Source organism: Eretmochelys imbricata, chromosome 17 (assembly GCF_965152235.1).
Source record: "Eretmochelys imbricata isolate rEreImb1 chromosome 17, rEreImb1.hap1, whole genome shotgun sequence".
In the NCBI taxonomy this organism is placed as follows: domain Eukaryota; kingdom Metazoa; phylum Chordata; order Testudines; family Cheloniidae; genus Eretmochelys; species Eretmochelys imbricata.
The window spans coordinates 800,622-818,527 of record NC_135588.1 but is presented as its reverse complement, the minus strand read 5'-3'; the positions used below and the strand labels follow the sequence as shown (position 1 = coordinate 818,527).

Sequence of the window (17,906 nt, the reverse complement as noted above, 5' to 3'; positions counted from 1 at the left end):
GGCTGACGGAGTCTATGGCCTTGGGACCCAGCAAGGGAGCTAGACACCGGGGCTTTTCCGCAGGGTCCCCCTGGTTCAAATCGCCAGCCTGCTCAAAGGCAGTGAGGTGGGCATCCACATCCCCCACCCCTTAACCAGGGGCAGCAATTTAGTCTTGAGCTTGATTGCAGAACTGGCCCCCCGGGGTCTATCCCCACTCACCCCTGGGGGGTCCCCTAGCCCTCCCCACTCCCCCACTGCCAGTTCATGCTGCTGCTGCTTCTGCAGCTCTTTCTCGGGCTCTCGCTGTCTCCCACGGTCCTCTTGCTCTCTCGGACTCAGCTCCAATCCCGTCCGTCTCCGATCCCCCAATGGGGAACCCTGGGGAACCCGATCATGAAGACCCTCGTCTGGTCAGGGACAGGAGTCTTGGGGATGCCTGGCCACCACTCCAGCTGCTCCCAGATCCTGCTATTGCCCCGTTTGGGGTCAGGAATCTGTTCCTTACAGTGAGAAAAGGAGTACTTGTGGCACCTTAGAGACTAACGAATTTATTTGAGCATGAGCTTTCGTGAGCTACAGCTCACTTCATCAGATGCATACCGTGGAAACCTCCAGCTGCACGATTAACTCTACTTTGGTGAACTTTCCAATGCTCAACCCTTCCTTTTTGCACAGGGTCATAATGTCCTTCTTAAGGAGACGGTGACAGGCCATCACTCCGCTCTTCTCAAGTTGTTGTGGACTCAGAGGCCTGTGTGCTCTCAGCTCCCCATGGTTTCCAGGGAGAACCCCTAGTGTGCCAGCCCTTCTTGAGGTCACCACCTCTTTGCCAGGGCCAAGCCGCAGGCTCCTCCGCCCCTGAGACTGCTCCCCGCAGTCCCCAGGGGGACCCCATTACTGCACAGTCCTTCTGTGACGAAGTGGGACTGTTCTTAATGGTTCCTCTGAATAGTGTGGGGGTGCCTCAGTTTCCCCTATGCAGTTCTTAAGTCTCTAGGTGGTGGGATAAGGGCGTATGATCATTGCAGAGCCCTCGAGGGCAGGTGTGTGCAGGGGTCTGGACACAGAGAATGGCCAACACCCTGTTTCCTGGCAGCTGATGGCCTGGCCCTTCCCCCCCGCCAGGTGAGAGCTAAAGGGTTGGAGAACAAAAGAATCCGGTGACCTCCTGGCCCGGGAAAGGAACAAAGCCCAGAGGAGGAGGGGCTGGAGGGAGTTTCAGTTTGCGGCTGCTGGGGCGTGGAGTGAAGGGCAGACGTGTTGTCTGGCTCACTGCCCCCCAAAATGGACCCAGCTGAGGGGTCCCGTTCTCTGCACCTACAAGCTCTGTGTTAGACCATGTTCCTGTCGTCTAATAAACCTTCTGTTTTACTGGCTGGCTAAGAATCATGTCTGACTGCGGAGTTGGGGGGCAGGACACTTTGGCTTCCCCAGGACCCCACCTGGGCGGACTCGCTGTGGGAAGCGCACGGAGGGGCAGAGGATGCTGAGTGCTCCGAGGTCAGATCCAGGAAGCTGGAAGCTGGGTGAGCTGTGTGTCCTGGAGACAGGCTGCTCACAGAAAGGAGACTTCCCCAGCATCCTGACTGGCATCATAAGGAGCAGTTCCAGAGCGTCGCCTGGGGACTTTGTGACACCTTCTCGCTGGTCACACACTCCCAGGGGTTAACCACCCCCCAAAACCGCTCCTCTCTGAGCCTTCAGCATGCCTGGTCCTCGTCAATCCCCCTTCGTTTTACTGCTCCCCAGTCACTTACTGCAGGAAGCGCCATCCACGGGGTCCAGTAGATCCCACTGCTCCCACCAGTTGTCACGGAGTCCCCGGGCGATGCTTTGGAACTGCTCCCTGCGAAGCCAGGCAGGACTCTGGGGAAGTCTCCTCTCTGTGAGCAGCCTGTCTGCAGGACACACAGCTCACCCAGCTTCCACCTTCCCGGGTCTGACCTTGGAGCATTCAGCATCCTCTGCCCCTCTGTGCGCTTCCCACAGCGAGTCCGCTCAGGCGGGGTCCTGGGGAAGCCAGAGGGTCCTGCCCCCCAACTCCGCAGTCAGATGGGACTCTCAGCCAGCCAGTAAAACAGAGGTTTATTAGACGACAGGAACATGGTCTAACACAGAGCTTGTAGGTGCAGAGAACAGGATCGCTCAGCTGGGTCCATTTTGGGGGGTAGTGAGCCAGATAACCACGTCTGCCCTTCACTACATGTCCCGGCCAGCCCCAAACTGAAACTCCCTCCAGCCCCTCCTCCTCTGGGCTTTGTCCCTTTTGGGGCCAGAAGGTCACCGGATTCCTTTGTTCTCCAACCCTTTAGCTTTCACCTTGCAGGGGGGAAGGGCCCAGGCCATCAGTTGCCAGGAAACAGGATTTTCGGCCATTCTCTGTGTCCAGACCCCTGCACACACCTGCCCTCGAGGGCTCTGCAACGATCACACATCGTTACCCCGCCACCTAGATACTTAAGAACTGCATAGGGGAAACTGAGGCACCCCCACAATATTCAGAAGAAACATTAAGAACAGTCCCGCTTCGTCACATGGGGTACAAAGTTCCGGTAGTGCCCCACCATCCCCATAAAGGCCTGGACCTGCTCCTTGGTTTGGGGAGCAGGTCAGTCTCCAGCTTGGCTGGCTCTGGCTTTGGGTGGCTGCTTCCCACCTTGTGGCCCAGGTACAACACCTCTGCTATCCCCACCTTGCACTTCCCAACCTTTACAGTCAGTCCTGCCTCCTGGAGGTGCAGCAGGCCCCTCCTCACCTGGGACACAGACTTCTCTCCAGTCTGGCTAAAGACACAGATGTCATCAATGGATGCCAGGGCCAAGTGCTCCCTCCCGCTCTGTAACTGATCCAACCTGCGCTGGCAGGCGCCTCCTTGAGGCCGAAAGGCAGGTCCAGGAATTCACAGAGCCCCAAAAGGGTGATGAATGCAGATTTCAACCCGGCATCTGGCTCCAAAGGCGCTGGCCAGTAGCCCTTGGTGAGGTAACGGGGCCCCCAACTTGTCTAGGATCTCGTCCGTCCTGGGCATGGGGCAGGCTCCGAACAGGCTGTCACAGAGTCCCTGGGCGATGCTCTGGAACTGCTCCCCATGAAGCCAGGCAGGACTCTGGGGCAGTTGCCTTCCTGTGAGCAGCTCGTTTTCAGGACACACAGCTCACCCGGCTCCACCTTCCTGGGTCTGACCTCGGAGCATTCAGCATCCTCTGCCCCTCCGTGCATTTCCCCCAGCGAGTCTGCCCAGGCGGGGCTCCTGGGGAAGCCAGAGGGTCCTGCCCCCCAATTCCACAGTCAGACGGGACTCTCAGCCAGCCAGTAAAACAGAGGTTTATTAGACGACAGGAACATGGTCTAACACAGAGCTTGTAGGTGCAGAGAACAGGATCCCTCAGCTGGGTCCATTCTGGGGGGCAGTGAGCCAGACAACCACGTCTGCCCTTCACTCCATGTCCCCAGCCAGCCCCAAACTGAAACTCTCTCCAGCCCCTCCTCCTCTGGGCTTTGTCCCTTTCCCAGGGCAGGAGGTCGCCTGATTCCTTTGTTCTCCAACCCTTCAGCTCTCACCTGGCAGGGGGGAAGGGCCCAGGCCATCAGTTGCCAGGAAACAGGGTGTCGGCCATTCTCTGTGTCCAGACCCCTGCACACACCTGCCCTCGAGGGCTCTGCAATGATCATACACCCTTACCCCACCACCTAGAGACTTAAGAACTCCATAGGGGAAACTGAGGCACCCCCACAGTATTCAGAGGAAACATTAAGAACAGTCCCGCGTCGTCACACAGGCTCCCCATGTGACTGGGCCTCAGCAACCTGCAGTCCTACAGGGCCGTTCCCACGTGTGCAGAGGAGCTCGCCGGCCTGGCGCAGGACCCACACCACGCTGCTGCAGGCAGAAGAGCGATTTCTGTCACGTCTGGAGCCGAGGCAGCTGGGTGAAAAGGGCCAGCCAAAGCAGCGGCCAAGCTAAGCTTCCACATTAGCACCAGCTATAAATATTAATAGCACGAGGAGCCAGGCACTAAGGAGGCCAAGAACAGCCGTCTGTCGCTCTAACCCCTCACCTAATGCAGTTTTCTCCTGACCTGCGGGAGCAACTTGGGGAGTGAGGGGCGGGGTCCTCGGGGAGGGAGGGAGGGAGGGAGGGGCGGAGGGGCGTCCAGGGTTTCACACTGAGCAGCACAGGCCCAGGCAGTGTCTACACTGCAAGGGCTGCAGCCGAGAGTCAGCGCCGGCCGCAGCGATGGGCAGAAGGCTCCTAACCACGCCCAGGCTGCGGCTCCGGGGGTCACTCGCCCTGACGACGCACAGAAGGCAGGACGTTTTCCACGTGTAGCCAGGCCAACTTGTCTCAAGTGTAGACCAGGCCTCAGACTCCCAGAGTTACACCCAATAGGCTGGCACAGCACAAGGAGGGGTGCTCAGGGCCGGCGTGGCACCGGGGGGAGGGGGCGGCGGCCGGGGGGGAGGGAGCGGCATGGCACCGGGGGCGGCGTGGCACCGGGGGCACCAACAACCCCAATCCCGACCAGCACCAGCGCTTCCCAAGCTGCAGGCCAGGGGCTGTCACGGACACTCAGCCACCTCCTCCCTCATCCCAGCCCCTGGTTCCATCGGAGGCCCCACTTTGGCCACAAGCCCCAGCACCTCAGTGACCAGAGCCAGGCCACGCCGCCCCCAGCGTGGGCCCGTCTGGGCAGGAAGCGCCACAGACCAGTGACCCCTGCATGCCACGTGTCGCTGCTCCCCTCTCCCCCATCCAGCACCGCTGCCTGCCCGGCCTCTCCCCCACCCCGAACAGCCTCGCAGCAACCCCCACATCGCCCGCATGCTGATGGATGGGAAGCATCTCCTGTGTTTACTGCTACTTTGGAGCTGCCCTCCTCCCCACAGATCCCGCACCCACCTCTGCGCACAAAGCCGCCCCCCCTCCCCCCGGCACAAAGCCCCCACCCGTGGGCACCCCCCCACATATACACACAGAACCCCCGCGGCACAAAGCCCCCACCCATGGCCCCCCCCACATATACACACAGAATCCCCGCGGCACAAAGCCCCCACCCATGGGCCCCCCCCCGCACACAACTCCCCCCACAACCCTCTCTCCTCCCATCCCAGAGGACCCTCCATTTGCAGCCCCACCCTGGAGGCCCCAGCCGGGCTGGCTGGGAGGCAGGAGAGCCCTGCAGGGCGGGCAGGCTGCGCTGTGCACAGGGGCTCAGGCTCACGCAGATAAAAGAATCCCCTTAAACCGCTGCCTTTGAGGCTGGGCCATGAAAGCAGCTCCCTGCAGTGCAGGACAGTCTCTTAAAGGCCCGGGGACACTGGCAGCTCCCAGGCAGGCTGAGACTGAGGCCCAGCCCGGGGCGCTCCCCAGGTCCCAGAGGCCAGCAGAGACGGCGAGACACTCAGCCAGCTCCCCCTGCTCCCCCCGCATGGCCAGGCACGCAGCACCCGGGCACCAGTGCGGGCTCAGAGGGCAGGGCAGGGCAGGGCAGGTGGCCACAGAGCAGCCACCAGCCTGCTGGGGAACGATGCTGCCAACAAGCCCAGCTGGCACCTACACAGCCCAGAGCCACAAGCAGCAGGCACGGCAAGCTGGGGGCAGAGGGGCTGGTCACCCAGCCACGCCGCAGCCCTCCCAGCTGTGCAGGGGGAGTTATTGGCAGAGCTGGGAGGGTGCCCTGCTCTGGCCCTGTCCGCCAAGCCCCGCTTTAGCAGCTGTTTGGCTACGGGCAGGTGGGAAGGGAAGCCAGCCCCAGCCCCACTGCACCAGGCAGACAATATGCTAGTGAGCGTCATGACCCCTCCGCCTACTCTTGGCTCTCACTCACCATGTGCAAACAGAGGGAGCTGGGAAGGGGGCAGAGCAGGGAGGCGGGTACAGCAGGGGGAAAAGAGGGGGGGGAAAATGCACAGGGGGAAAAGAGATTACTCTAAATTCTGCAAGGTGCCTCAGTCTGCTGCCCCCGCACAGCCGAGTGCTCTGCTCAGCTCTTCACCCTCCACTTCTGCTTTCTCTGGGCCGCGGAGCAAATCGGGAGGGAAGCAGCATGGGGACAGGGGTCCCCCCGCCTCTCTGTGGGCCCCTGTGAGCAGCCGGGAGAACCTGCATGCCCAGGCTCTGCCAATCACAGCTGCCCTCCCTGCCCCAAGGAGCGAGGGGATGGGATGCTAGGGTAAATGGGCAGCAGGGTCTTTCCCCTGGAGTCCAGGATGAGCTTGGTGCAGAGGCCATGGCCAGCAAGGCAGGGGCACAGAGGAGCTCGAGGGGGCCCCTTTCCCCCCAAAGCAGCAGGGCACTGAATGGAGAGTGCCTGGAAGCACCAGCCTCTTAGAGCTCACCTGCCCCCACTGCAGCCCAGAGCGCTCCTCGGCACACCGGCTCCGAGCTCAGGTCAGCCAGTTGTTAACACGGGCACCGTGACCCCGGCGAGGGCCAGGACATGCTGAGCTTGTCAGCTGCTGGCTCGAACGCACCAAGGGGTGGGGGGCAGAGCCAGGCAGCGAGATCAGCCTGACAGCGAGATCAGCCTGACAGCATGGTCGTCTCTCACCGCTCACACGGCCACATAAATTCAACCACAAACAAACAGCCGCTATGGCTGGGAAGCCAGGACTGCGCCGAGCGAACGCTGGCCGGCTGCCCCACCCTGCCCACAGCACTGCACAGCTGGGCACTGCCTAACGCAGGAGATACCAACCACAGGCACCACGGGAGGCTCCGTGTGGGAGGCAGGGTCACGGAACAGGCAGATCAATGCTTTAGCAAAGCTGCTTGCTGCGAGGCATTACTTTTCTGCCCAGGGGACCCATCTGGGGATATGCCAGATGCCAGGGTGTGTGGCGAGGGCAGACACCCCTCCAAGGGCAAAGAGCCTACGTCTTTCACTCACCTTTCAATGATGTCAGCGATGGTGCATGCGAACATGAGGAGGCCTTCGGGCATCTGCAGAGCCACTAGGAGAGAGACAGATCCCCAGGGTTAGGATGCACTGAGCAGGTAATTTCTTCCGCAAAGCAAACACCTTGGTACAAGCCTGACGACACCCCTGCACACAGTGAGCCAGACCCAACCCACACACTGCTCAGCCCTTCCGCCTTCTGCATCCACCCCAGAGCTCCTCCGAGCCAGAGCCGCCCACAGCATGGGGCTGGGACCCTGGCACACTTAGCCCATGACACCCACCATTACAGGTGGCTCCAGGAGCTCCTGAGCACTTCCTAAGGGGAGGGAGTCACAAGTCCTCTGCACTGGGGCAGCTGCAACACTCTCTGCTCCCTGGCCACTCTGGGGAGGAGTCACAACACGGCAACGACCCAGGAAGGGGAGAGCTGGGGAACTCCCTGCAGCTGGATGCTGAACCCGCCTGGCACAGAGAGGACCATGGCGCCAAGCACCAGGGCTCAGGGTTCTAGGCCAGCACCTCTGTGCCCAGGCCACGTGCTGCAGCCCAGGAATGAGCCAAGGCCCTCTGGGTGCTGGCCCAGGTGACAGGTGTGATGAAGTGGGACTGTTCTTAATGTTTCCTCTGAATACTGTGGGGGTGCCTCAGTTTCCCCTATGCAGTTCTTAAGTATCTAGGTGGTGGGGTAAGGGTGTGTGATCGTTGCAGAGCCCTCGAGGGCAGGTGTGTGCAGGGGTCTGGACACAGAGAATGGCCGACACCCTGTTTCCTGGCAACTGATGGCCTGGGCCCTTCCCCCCTGCAAGGTGAAAGCTAAAGGGTTGGAGAACAAAGGAATCCGGTGACCTCCTGGCCTGGGAAAGGAACAAAGCCCAGAGGAGGAGGGGTTGGAGGGAGTTTCAGTTTGGAGACATGGAGTGAAGGGCAGACGTGGTTGTCTGACTCACTGCCCCCCAAAATGGACCCAGCTGAGGGGTCCGGTTCTCTGGTTTAGACCATGTTCCTGTTGTCTAATAAACCTTTTTTTACTGGCTGGCTGAGAGTCACGTCTGACTGCGGAGTTGGTGGGCAGGACCCTCTGGCTTCCCCAGGATCCCGCCTGGGCGGACTCGCTGGGGGAAGCGCAGGGAGGGGCAGAGGATGCTAAATGCTCGGAGGTCAGACCCAGGAAGGTGGAAGCGGTGTGAGCTGTTTGCCCTGCGGACAGGCTGCTCACCGGAAGGCGACTGCCCCAGAGTCCTGCCTGGCTTCATGGGGAGCAGTTCCAGAGCATCGCCCAGGGACGCCGTGACAACAGGCAGCAGGTTTAAAGCAAACAGCAGGAAGCGCTTCTTCCCACACACACAGCCGGCCAGTGGAGCTCACTGCCAGGGGATGTGGCAAAGGCCAGAAGTAAAATGGGTCCCAAACAGAACGAGGCTAGGTCCATCGTTGGCCATTGGCCAGGCTGGGCAGCGACACAACCCATGCTCCTGATGTCCCTAAACTTCTGACTAATGGAAGCTGGGAGTGGCTGGCAGGAGCTGGATCACTCGACAGCTGCCCTGTTCTGTTCCCTCCCTCTGAAGCCCCTGGCACTGGCATGGTTGGAAGAGGAGACCCTGGGGCAGGTGGGCCATTGCTCTGACCCAGTGTTCTTATGCTAGCAGTCAGACTGGGACTCAACCTCCTTTACTGCCCTCCGGATCCTCTGAAAGGCAAGGGCCGGTCCCCGTGCTGGGCTGCTCCCTGCGGGGATGGGGACTGAGCGCCGGGACTGTGGCCTTTAACTCCAGCTGCAGGTCCCATTAATCCCGTTATTCTCTTAACTCTAGATCCCACTAACGCATCCCAGCCTTCATGACATTTACCCACAGTTCCCTCCCCAAATCCCTGGCTGACAGAAATCCTTCGGCTACTGAGCCATGCCCGGGCAAACACCAACTCTATTTAAAGACATTGTTTTAGGCCAATTGGTTGGAACCACGCTAATCTCCAGTTTCCCAGACTCACAAAGCTCTTCTAAGGCTAAGTACTCAGCTTACCCAGCCAGGGAAATCCAGCTTCAGGCACCTCAGGAGGGGTCCCAGAGCACCGCTTCCTCCCCAGCCAGCCTCTGCTGTCCTGGGATGTCTGGAAAACGGCATGGGTCACATCTGACAGCCCCTCCCAGTAGGGCTCTCTAGCGATTAAAAAAATTAATCCTGATTAATCGCACTGTTAACCAGTAATAGAATACCATTGATTTCAATATTTTTAGATGTTTTCTACATTTTCAGATATATTGATTTCAATTACAACACAGAATATCAAGTGTACAGTGCTCACTTCATATTTATTTTTATTACAAATATTTGCACTGTAAAAAGCAAAAGAAATAGTACATTTCAATTCACCTAATATAAATACTGTAGTGCAATCTCTTTATCTTGAAAGTTGAACTTATAAATGTAGAATTATGTACAAAAAATAACTGCATTCAAAAATAAAACAACGTAAAACTTTAGAACCTACAAGTCCACGCAGACCTACTTCAGCCAATCGCTTAGACAAACAAGTTTGGTTACAATTTGCAGGAGATAATGCTGCCTGCTTTTCGCTTACAATGTCACCTGAAAGTGAGAACAGACATTCGCATGGCACTGTTGTAGCTGGCATCACAAGATATTTACATGCCAGATGCACTAAAGATTCATATGTTCCTTCATGCTTCAACCACCATTCCAGAGGACATGCGTCCATGCTGATAACGGGTTCTGCTTGATAACCATCCAAAAAGAGCGGACTGACGCATGTTCATTTTCATCATCTGAGTCAGATGCCACTAGCAGAAGGTTGATTTTCTTTTTTGGTGGTTCAGGTTCTGTAGTTTCCACATCAGAGTGTTGCTCTTTTAAGACTTCTGAAAGCATGCTCCACCCTTCATCCCTCTCAGATTTTGGACGGCACTTCAGATTCTTAAACCTTGGGTCGAGTGCTGTATCTATCCTTAGAAATCTCACATCGGTACCTTCTTTGCATTTTGCCAAATCTCCTGTGAAAGCACTCTTAAAACGAACACGTGCTGGGTCATCATCCAAGACTGCTATAACATGAAATATATGGCAGAATGTGGGTAAAACAGAACAGGAGACATCCAATTCTCCCCCAAGGAATTCAGTCACAAATTTAATGAATGCATTATTTTTTTAACAAGCATCATCAGCATGGAAGCATGTCCTCTAGAATGGAGGCCGAAGCATGAAAGGACATATGAATGTTTAGCATATCTGGCACGTAAATACCTTGCAACGCCGGCTACAGAAGTGCCATGCGAATGCCTGTTCTCACTTTCAGGTGACACTGTAAACACAAAGCAGGCAGCAGTATCTCCCATAAATGTAAATAAACTTGTTTGTCTTAGCAATTGGCTGAACAAGAAGTAGGACTGAGGGGACTTGTAGGCTCTAAAGTTTTACACTGTTTTGTTTTGGAGTGCAGTTATGTAACAACCAAAAACATCTACATTTGTAAGTTACAAGTTCAAGATAAAAAGATTGCACTACAGTACTTGTATAAAGTGAACTGAAAAATACTATTTCTTTTATCATTCTTACAGCACAAATATTTATAATCAAAAACAATAATATAAAGCGAGCACTGTACACTTCCTAATCTGTGTTGTAATAGAAATCGATATATTTGAAAATGCAGAAAAGCACCCAAAAATATTTAATAAATTTCAATTGGTATTCTATTGTTTTAATAGTGCGATTAATCATGACTAATTTTTTTATTCACAGTTAATTTTCTTGCGTTAATGGTGTGAGGTAACTGCGATTAATCAGCCCTGCTTCCCAGATAAGGAGCAGGGAGCCCAGCGCACACCAGGCAAGAGGCACTGCACAATCCCCAGCCCAGATATTTCAGGGCCCAGGGCCGGTGGCAGAGCTCCAAGGAGTCTAACTTGCAGCCTTTACTCATCTCACTGGGGCAGTGAGTGCCCAGGGCTCGGCACAGCTAGCTCAAGGGGCTCCGAATTGTTCCTCCCCCTGGGGTGGAATGAGCGCCAGCCCTGGGCCTGGGGCTGCTGGCCAGAAAACAGACTTGCCTTCTCAAGTGAGGCCTGTGGTTCGCCAAGGAGCCGGGATGGGGTGGGGGAAGCACCAGACAGCCGGCTTCCCCTCAGTTAGCACAGCACCTGCCCTCTGTGGCCAGTGGCTCTCTGCTATGACCCAGGCCCAGATACACACCTCCAGCCCATCACATCCCCTCCCCACCAGGTGCTGGCATAGGGAAGCCTTGCCCCGAACTTCTGCCTTCTCGGGTCCAGCTGAAGTCCCTTGCCAGTGAGCCACGTGCTGGCCTCTGCACGTTCACATTTGAAATCCCAGCCCAGCTGATGGGTTCAGCTTTCCGTATTCCCCGAGAGGCTAAAACCTAGAACACAGAACAAAACACACAGCACTGGGGAGCCCAGGCAGCGCCTTGGCCAGGACAGCCACGCACTCCCCCACTGCCTCCTCCCAACCCGAGTACCCCCGGGGGACAGGGCATGACGGTCTGGGCCTCGACGATGCTTAAGCCAAGACGGGAGGGACACTTACTCAGATCTCTCACCCTAAGGTGCCTCAATGGCCCCAGCACCTCACAGTCCGCAGTGACCCTCCCAGGGCTGGGCTGCTGTCCCCACGTTACCTATGGGAACCGAGGCAGGCCCGGAACTTGTTCAAGGTCCCATGGGGAGCCTGCAGCAGGGCAGGGAGCCAAACTGGGTCCTGGGCAGGTGCCCTAATCCCTGGGATCCTTCCCCTCTAAGGTCACAAGAGCATCCCATCGGTGACACCTGTCGCTCCCTGTGCTCCTTGCCAAGGCGCCATCAGCGGGCAAAGGCTCTCCCGGCCCGATCACACATTCCAGGCTTGATGCTGCCACCTGCCAGGACCCCCAGACAGTCACAAACTGCAGCTGCTCAGCCCTCCGCACACACACCAGCTTCCAGGAACCTGAACAGCGCTGAGGGCAGACAGGGCACATTACTGGGGGCCCTGTCCACACGATCATGTCACAGACCCCACTCACGAGCCCGCCTGCGACAGCCTGTGTTCACCTGCCCCCCACCAGCACTGCCTGCAGTAACGGTTCAAACACACCAAGCACCCTCTCCCTTGCCAGCACCCACGGGCTCGTTTCATCCAAGGCATATGTGGCCCAGCGAGGACAGGGAGTCTGATGCATTATTCTCTGCACTGGCAGCCCACAAGGAACAGGGCTGAGGGGGCTGTGGCCAGCGACCCCAACCAGGGAGAGGGCTGGAGCATTTACTCTTCAGCAGCTGAAGCCCAGGGGGAAATAAAGCAGCTGCCACCAGCTGAAACCACCACAAGTCAGAGGTGCCCCAGCAGAGACCAGTGCACCTGCGCCTTCCTCTCCCCGAGCCTGGAAACACCCAGCCCACACAGTCAGGAGCTCGTGCCTATGCCTGACCCTCCTCCCCCTGTATCAATGGAACTGCTTCCCAAGACCCCAATGCCGCCTCCCACCCCCGGGGGGCTTTGCCCTTCACCCATATTCCACCTGGGCACTCGCTCACGCGGGTGTACCCCCCAGTCCCCAAAGGCTCAGCCAGGAAGCACAGGGAAATAGGAAAGAGAGAGCTGTCACTGGAGCCCTGGCCGGCATCCCAGCCCAGTGACAGCTACATGCGACTCAGCCCGTCCTGTCTAATGTGATTATAAACCTGAGATACAAATACACTAAATCGTTGGAAGCGTTATGGCCAGCTCCCCGTGACGTTAAATGCCGGCAGCATGGCAGATGCTTCCCTGCCTGACTGACAGCTTGGCACAGCCAGCATCCATTAGTACGTTCCCCTAGGTAACCCAGCCCCAAGTGCTCTAAGCCCAGCTCCTGGCCCACATGCCTTACAACACACCCTCTCCGGACTGAATGGGACCCACACACTGGCGAGGGCCATGCACGTTCTGACTGAGGAAGGGCCAGGGGCCGGGGCTGCAACAACAGGGTTCAATGGGAACTAGCCCCCACGCAGCCCAGGACATGAGCTGGTGCATGAAGCCCGGCAGCTCCATTCCCAGACAGCTCTAGCCTGGACGCTAAGAGTGCAGCATGGCCCCAAGCGGCCACTTACCTTTCTTTGCCTCGGCCTGCTGAATTCTCCAGACTGTCTTGTAGATCTCAAAGTTATAGTTGCTGGGGAGGGCTCCAACTGCCTCCTGTAGCTCCTTATTGGTGAGAATTGCCTCAGGGATCTGCATAGCCACCCGTCGGCGCTGGGGTCCTCGGCCTGCAAGGAGAGCCAAGGAGCTTCTTATACAGAATTGCAAGGAGCCAAAGGATCCGTGAAGAGTGGGAAGGTGCTGAGCCGCTGGCCACCCACCAGCTGCATGTGCCACACTGGACTCTGTTAGCTACCACAGGGTTTGACACCTGTCTCCCACTGCCACAGGCCATCACACCAGCAGAATCAGGGGGAAGCCTGGCTCCGTCCCGCCAGCAGCAAGGACTGGCTGGGAGGCACGGTGAGACACGCTGGATGTGTCACACCAAGGGAACCACCTATTGTCTCCAGAGGCCTGATGATTCAGCATCCATCGGGAGATGCCAACTCACTCAAACGAATCCAGAGCCACAGCTCAGACCCCTCTGCTCGCCTGAGAGCACAGGGGACCCACTCCCGCCCTGCCAACCAGAGACAACTGATTGGGTGCAGGACCAGGGGAGGAGGTTTCCACCCCCCAGTAGCCAGGCTCAGTAACGCAGGGAGGCACCAGGCCTGCTAATCTAGCACAGCCTGGGGGGGAGGGCACAGAGTAACTTCATGCTCCAACCCCTCAATAAACTAATATTAAAGGCAAGGAAATGATAGCATGAAAGCTGTGCAATTACATTCAATCTTGCTGAGTGACTCGGGAGTAATGGAGCAACCGGAGGGGGCAAAGGGCAGCTGTCAGAGCGTACACTGAGCCCAGATCAGAAACTCCGAACAGAATTAACTGAGAGAGGCTTGGCCATAGCCCCCACCTCACTGACATGCGCAGAGATGGGGGGCTTTGCCCAGAGCCAGACACCCACTGCCAGGGGCTGCTCAGCGCCAGTAACCCAGCGGGGAAAGCTGCTGATCAACTAGGGGCAGGACCACCCTCCAGGAGAGGCAGCAGCCAGTCACTCGAAGCCGAGTTCAGGGTACGGACAACGATGACTCCCTGGAGAGCAGGAATCCAGCGACCGACCACTGGTGGGTCATGCGCCAGCATGACCCTATCGCCCCAGATACATGAGGCCTAGAAAGGCTTCTGTGCAGAGACCACTTCCGCTTGCCAGCTGCCCTGCGTCCCCAGACAGTGCCCGCCGGCTGCCATCCAGAGAATGCGGAGAAGTCTTTTGTTCTCTCAGGCAGCTGGCAAGTTTAAAGGTGACCACCACGAAGGGCCCATATGCAGGTAGGAAGGTCCCACACACTGGGTCACCACACAGAAGCTCGAGCCACAGTGCCCCCTCTGCAGCAAGGAGTCACCTGAAATCCTGCTGCCCAGAGCCCAGCAAGCCCACCAGAACCAGCTCCACCTGCAGCCCCTCCAGCCCCTCACAGAGCCAGCACAGGGTGGCCTCTCGCATAAGGGCTGCCCTGAGCCCCTGATTCACGACTTGGCCCCAAGAGAGTCTCAGGTTAAGGCTGAGCAGCCCTAGCGCACACTGCCTGCCAAACACTTCGCACACATGGACACTAAAGCCTGTGTCCCCTGATCCTATCCTCAGGCCTTGAGCCAGACCCTGCCTCAAGAGAACTCCCCTTCTCCCTGCTGGTCCTCTGCCCCCACAAGGACTCCTCCTCCTTTCCCAGCCAGGACCCCACAGGAGCTCCCTATCCCACCAATACCAGAGTCCCACCAACTGGCCCAGAGCCAGCACTGCCCCCCCGTGTGTCCACGATGCCCCGTGGAAGGGGCGGCAGCTGGCTGGCACTCCTGGAGGGGCAATGCTCTCGCAAGGGAAGGGCAGGTGTTCCTTCTCTAGTATCTCACTTGACTAGTGACGGGAGCTGTGAAGGGCAGGTTTCTATTCCTGTTTTACCATGACTGCTCGAGACCCTTTTGTGGGACTCTGTGAATCAGAAAGGCTGTCAGCAATCCGAACGCTGCCAGATGAGCTGATGCAGCGTAAGGGCTGCTTTATTTATGCTCGCAAAGGGCCCTTTCATGACAATGCCTCATGGCGAACAGGTGTTTGCTGCTGTCTGAAGGCCAGGTGACTCACGAGCTGCCTTGCCCACTCACCAAATGAGTTATCCAGGCTCCTGTGAAGCAAAGTGCCCGAATAAATTAAATGCCGCAAAGTAACTTAGACAATTAGGAGACTGAAGTCCCCCTGGCTGACCGGTTTCGTCTCAGCCACGCCACGTAGGAAAAGCCCCTGCGGACCCTTCTGTCCACCGAGTGAGCAGCAGTCGGAGGTGACAGAGGGTGGGAGGGATGGGAGAGCAAGCAGACGCCGGAGCCAAGCCCGGAGCCAGGGCACAGCTCGAGGCTGATGGACCCGCCCTGGGCAGAGCCGCCCCTCACGCCAGCCAGCCGGGCAGGGCCCAGGAGCCAGAGCCGCGCGGGGACAGGCCGAGCTCCCGTCACACAGGGATCCAGGAATTCCGGATCACGCCATGAGAGGAACCCTCAGGAAGCCAGCCCCCGAGGTCGGCCCGCCTCAGCCCGCCCTGACTGCGCCTCGGAGGGGACGGGCCGGCGCGCGGCCTGGCCGGGAGACACGGGCCGAGCAGCCGCCGCCGCGCAGGGCCAGAACACGGAACCGCTGAGGGAAGGGGCCAGCCCGCGGCGGGTCTCGGGACCGGCTGCAGGCCTGGGAAGCACGTTCCCCCACCGGCCCGGCGAGCTCACGCGGGGCGGGAAAGGCCCCGATCCGCGCCCCTGGCCGGGGAGGGGAGGTCGGGGCACGGCTCCGGGGCCTCCGCTGGCCGGTCCCCAGCCGGGGGCCGGGCCGGGCCGGGCCGGACTGGAACCAGCCCCGGGAAAGGCCGCGCCCCGCCCACCGGGCTCCCACCTGGCGCCGAGGCCGGGGGCTCGCCCCGCGCCAGCTGCTCCTGGGCCGCCATCGCGAACCAACCCACGTGGAGGCCGGAAAGGCAGCGCCAATAGAGCCACGTGTGAGCCGCCAGATCCGAGACAGGAGCAGACGCCGACCGAGCAATCGAGCACAGGCGGCGGCGGCGGTGTGGGAGCGGGGCCTCTGGAACTCCCTGCCCCGGGCTTTTCCCACTCGGCCCCACCATGGGGCAGGCTTTGCTCCTCCTGCACCACAACAGTGTGTGGGGCTTGAACAGCGCTGAGCGCCCTGCATAACATCCCCCGCTCCTGCTCCTGTCCCTGGGGTGCCCCCTGCATAACACCTCCTGCTCCTGCCCCCAGGGTGCCCCCTATAGAACACCCCCCCTGCTCCTGACCCTGGGGTGCCCCCTGCATAACACCCCCCTGCTCCTGCCCCCTGGAGTCCCTGTATAACACCCCCCCTGCTCCTGCCCCAGGGTGCCCCCTGCATAACACCCTCCTGCTCATGCCCCTGGGTTTCCCCCTATATAACACCCCCCTGCTCCTGCCCCCCTGGAGTCCCTGCATAATACCCCCTATATAACACCCCCCCTTACTGTAATTTTCCCGGGATGACAGGGGCAGGTTTGTCCTGCAGTTTGCAGGGGTCATAGCAATAACATGCGACAGCCCATGTGAGCAGCATCAGGTTCAGCAACGTGGGTGGTGGGCAAAGTAAACACAGAACCGTGTCTGGGCAGAGCCCCCCATGCAGGCACTGAGCCAGGAGCCCCAAGGCCAGACTTACTGGCATAAACTGGACCAGGGTGCAGCTGCCCTCCTTTTCAGTGGAAACCCAGCCTAGCCTCGCCAGACCTCGGCCCAGGGCCGGATTAATCTTTTGTGGGCCCTGGCACCTGGACTGTGGCCACGCTTCCCCCCGAGACCCTGCCCCTGCTTAGCCTCTTCCCCCCGAGACCCCACCACTGCTCACATGGAGGGAACAGAGAGGAGCAAGGCATAGGGAAGCGGGGAGGCAGGGGCCTGGAGGGGGATGGGAGGGAGCTTTCAAGGAGGGCTGGGAAGCTGAAAGCTGCAGGGGGGCCATGGGGCAGAGAGCAGCTTGTGGGGTGGGTCTCCATGGCTGGGGGCAGCAGTTTCACCCACACAGCCCAAGTTGGGGAGCCCAGTGGGAGGAGGTGGAGTGGGGAAGAAGCCCCTGTCACTGTCCCTCTAACCCCCCTTTTCTCCCCAGGCTGCCAGGCCTACCCCCTTCTTGTGATGGGCACCATGCTGTCCCAGCAGCAAGCCAGCGTGGCTAAGCCCACTGCACCTGTCCCCCAGCCCCTGTGCATGTGTCTGCAGCCAGGGGGGCCTGACCTGGGGTCTGGATTCCTGCTCCCTGGAGATTATCAACTGGAGGAATAAGAAGGAGACCGCAGTACCAGTAAGTGTGGGAGGGAGTGTTAAACCGACAATGGGTTGGAAGAGAAGCCAGGATATAATTCCCCCTCCCTCCTTACTACAGGTACCCCTTGGTCTGTATCTGATCACTGGTGCAATCCCCTTCCTCACCCCCAGACCGTCCTGCCAAAGGAAGAGCAAAGACAGTCGATACTGAGTCTTTTATTACACCGTTGGCATGACATATACCTTTGGCTTCTCTAGAGGATTTTTAACTTTCTCTTTATCCAACAGATAGTCCCAACAATCGCAACAAACCAAACTGTATTATTAAAATAAGACAAATGGGTGAATCAACACACTCCACGCTTCCTTGAGGTTGGTGGGACTGAAAAACAAGCTTTCCCACCAGTGTGAGAAAGATGTATCCCTTTGCACCCTTTTGAAAAGCTTTTCTGTCTTTTTAGTGGAGTGATGCATGGTGAGCACCTCGTTTTTACCTTGTGGCTCCACCTTTTAAGGTGCTGTCTTAAACTTCAGTGTGCTATTAACTGGTTTAACACAGATGTATTTACCCCCAAAGTGATTGGATTCCCATGTTTAT

At 58.3% G+C, this 17,906-nt stretch overlaps 1 protein-coding gene across 4 annotated transcripts in view; it reads right to left on the bottom strand.

Moving 5' to 3' along the window:
- Window positions 1-15,992, bottom strand: part of DPH1 (diphthamide biosynthesis 1) — a 60,797-nt gene extending 44,805 nt beyond the window's left edge. For 3 of the 4 annotated variants that reach the window (XM_077836600.1, XM_077836601.1, XM_077836598.1), the window contains exons 1-3: window positions 15,915-15,992; window positions 12,994-13,149; window positions 6,873-6,936 (exon numbers count right to left, since the gene is read on the bottom strand). In XM_077836600.1, coding sequence (XP_077692726.1) covers window positions 6,873-6,936; window positions 12,994-13,149; window positions 15,915-15,966 — 272 coding nt within the window. In that variant the 5' untranslated portion in view covers window positions 15,967-15,992. Of the gene's footprint in view, window positions 1-6,872; window positions 6,937-8,908; window positions 9,046-11,095; window positions 11,859-12,993; window positions 13,150-15,914 lie in introns of those variants that run through there. The other variant, XM_077836602.1, reaches the window with a different exon arrangement.
- Window positions 15,993-17,906: the final 1,914 nt, after the last annotated feature.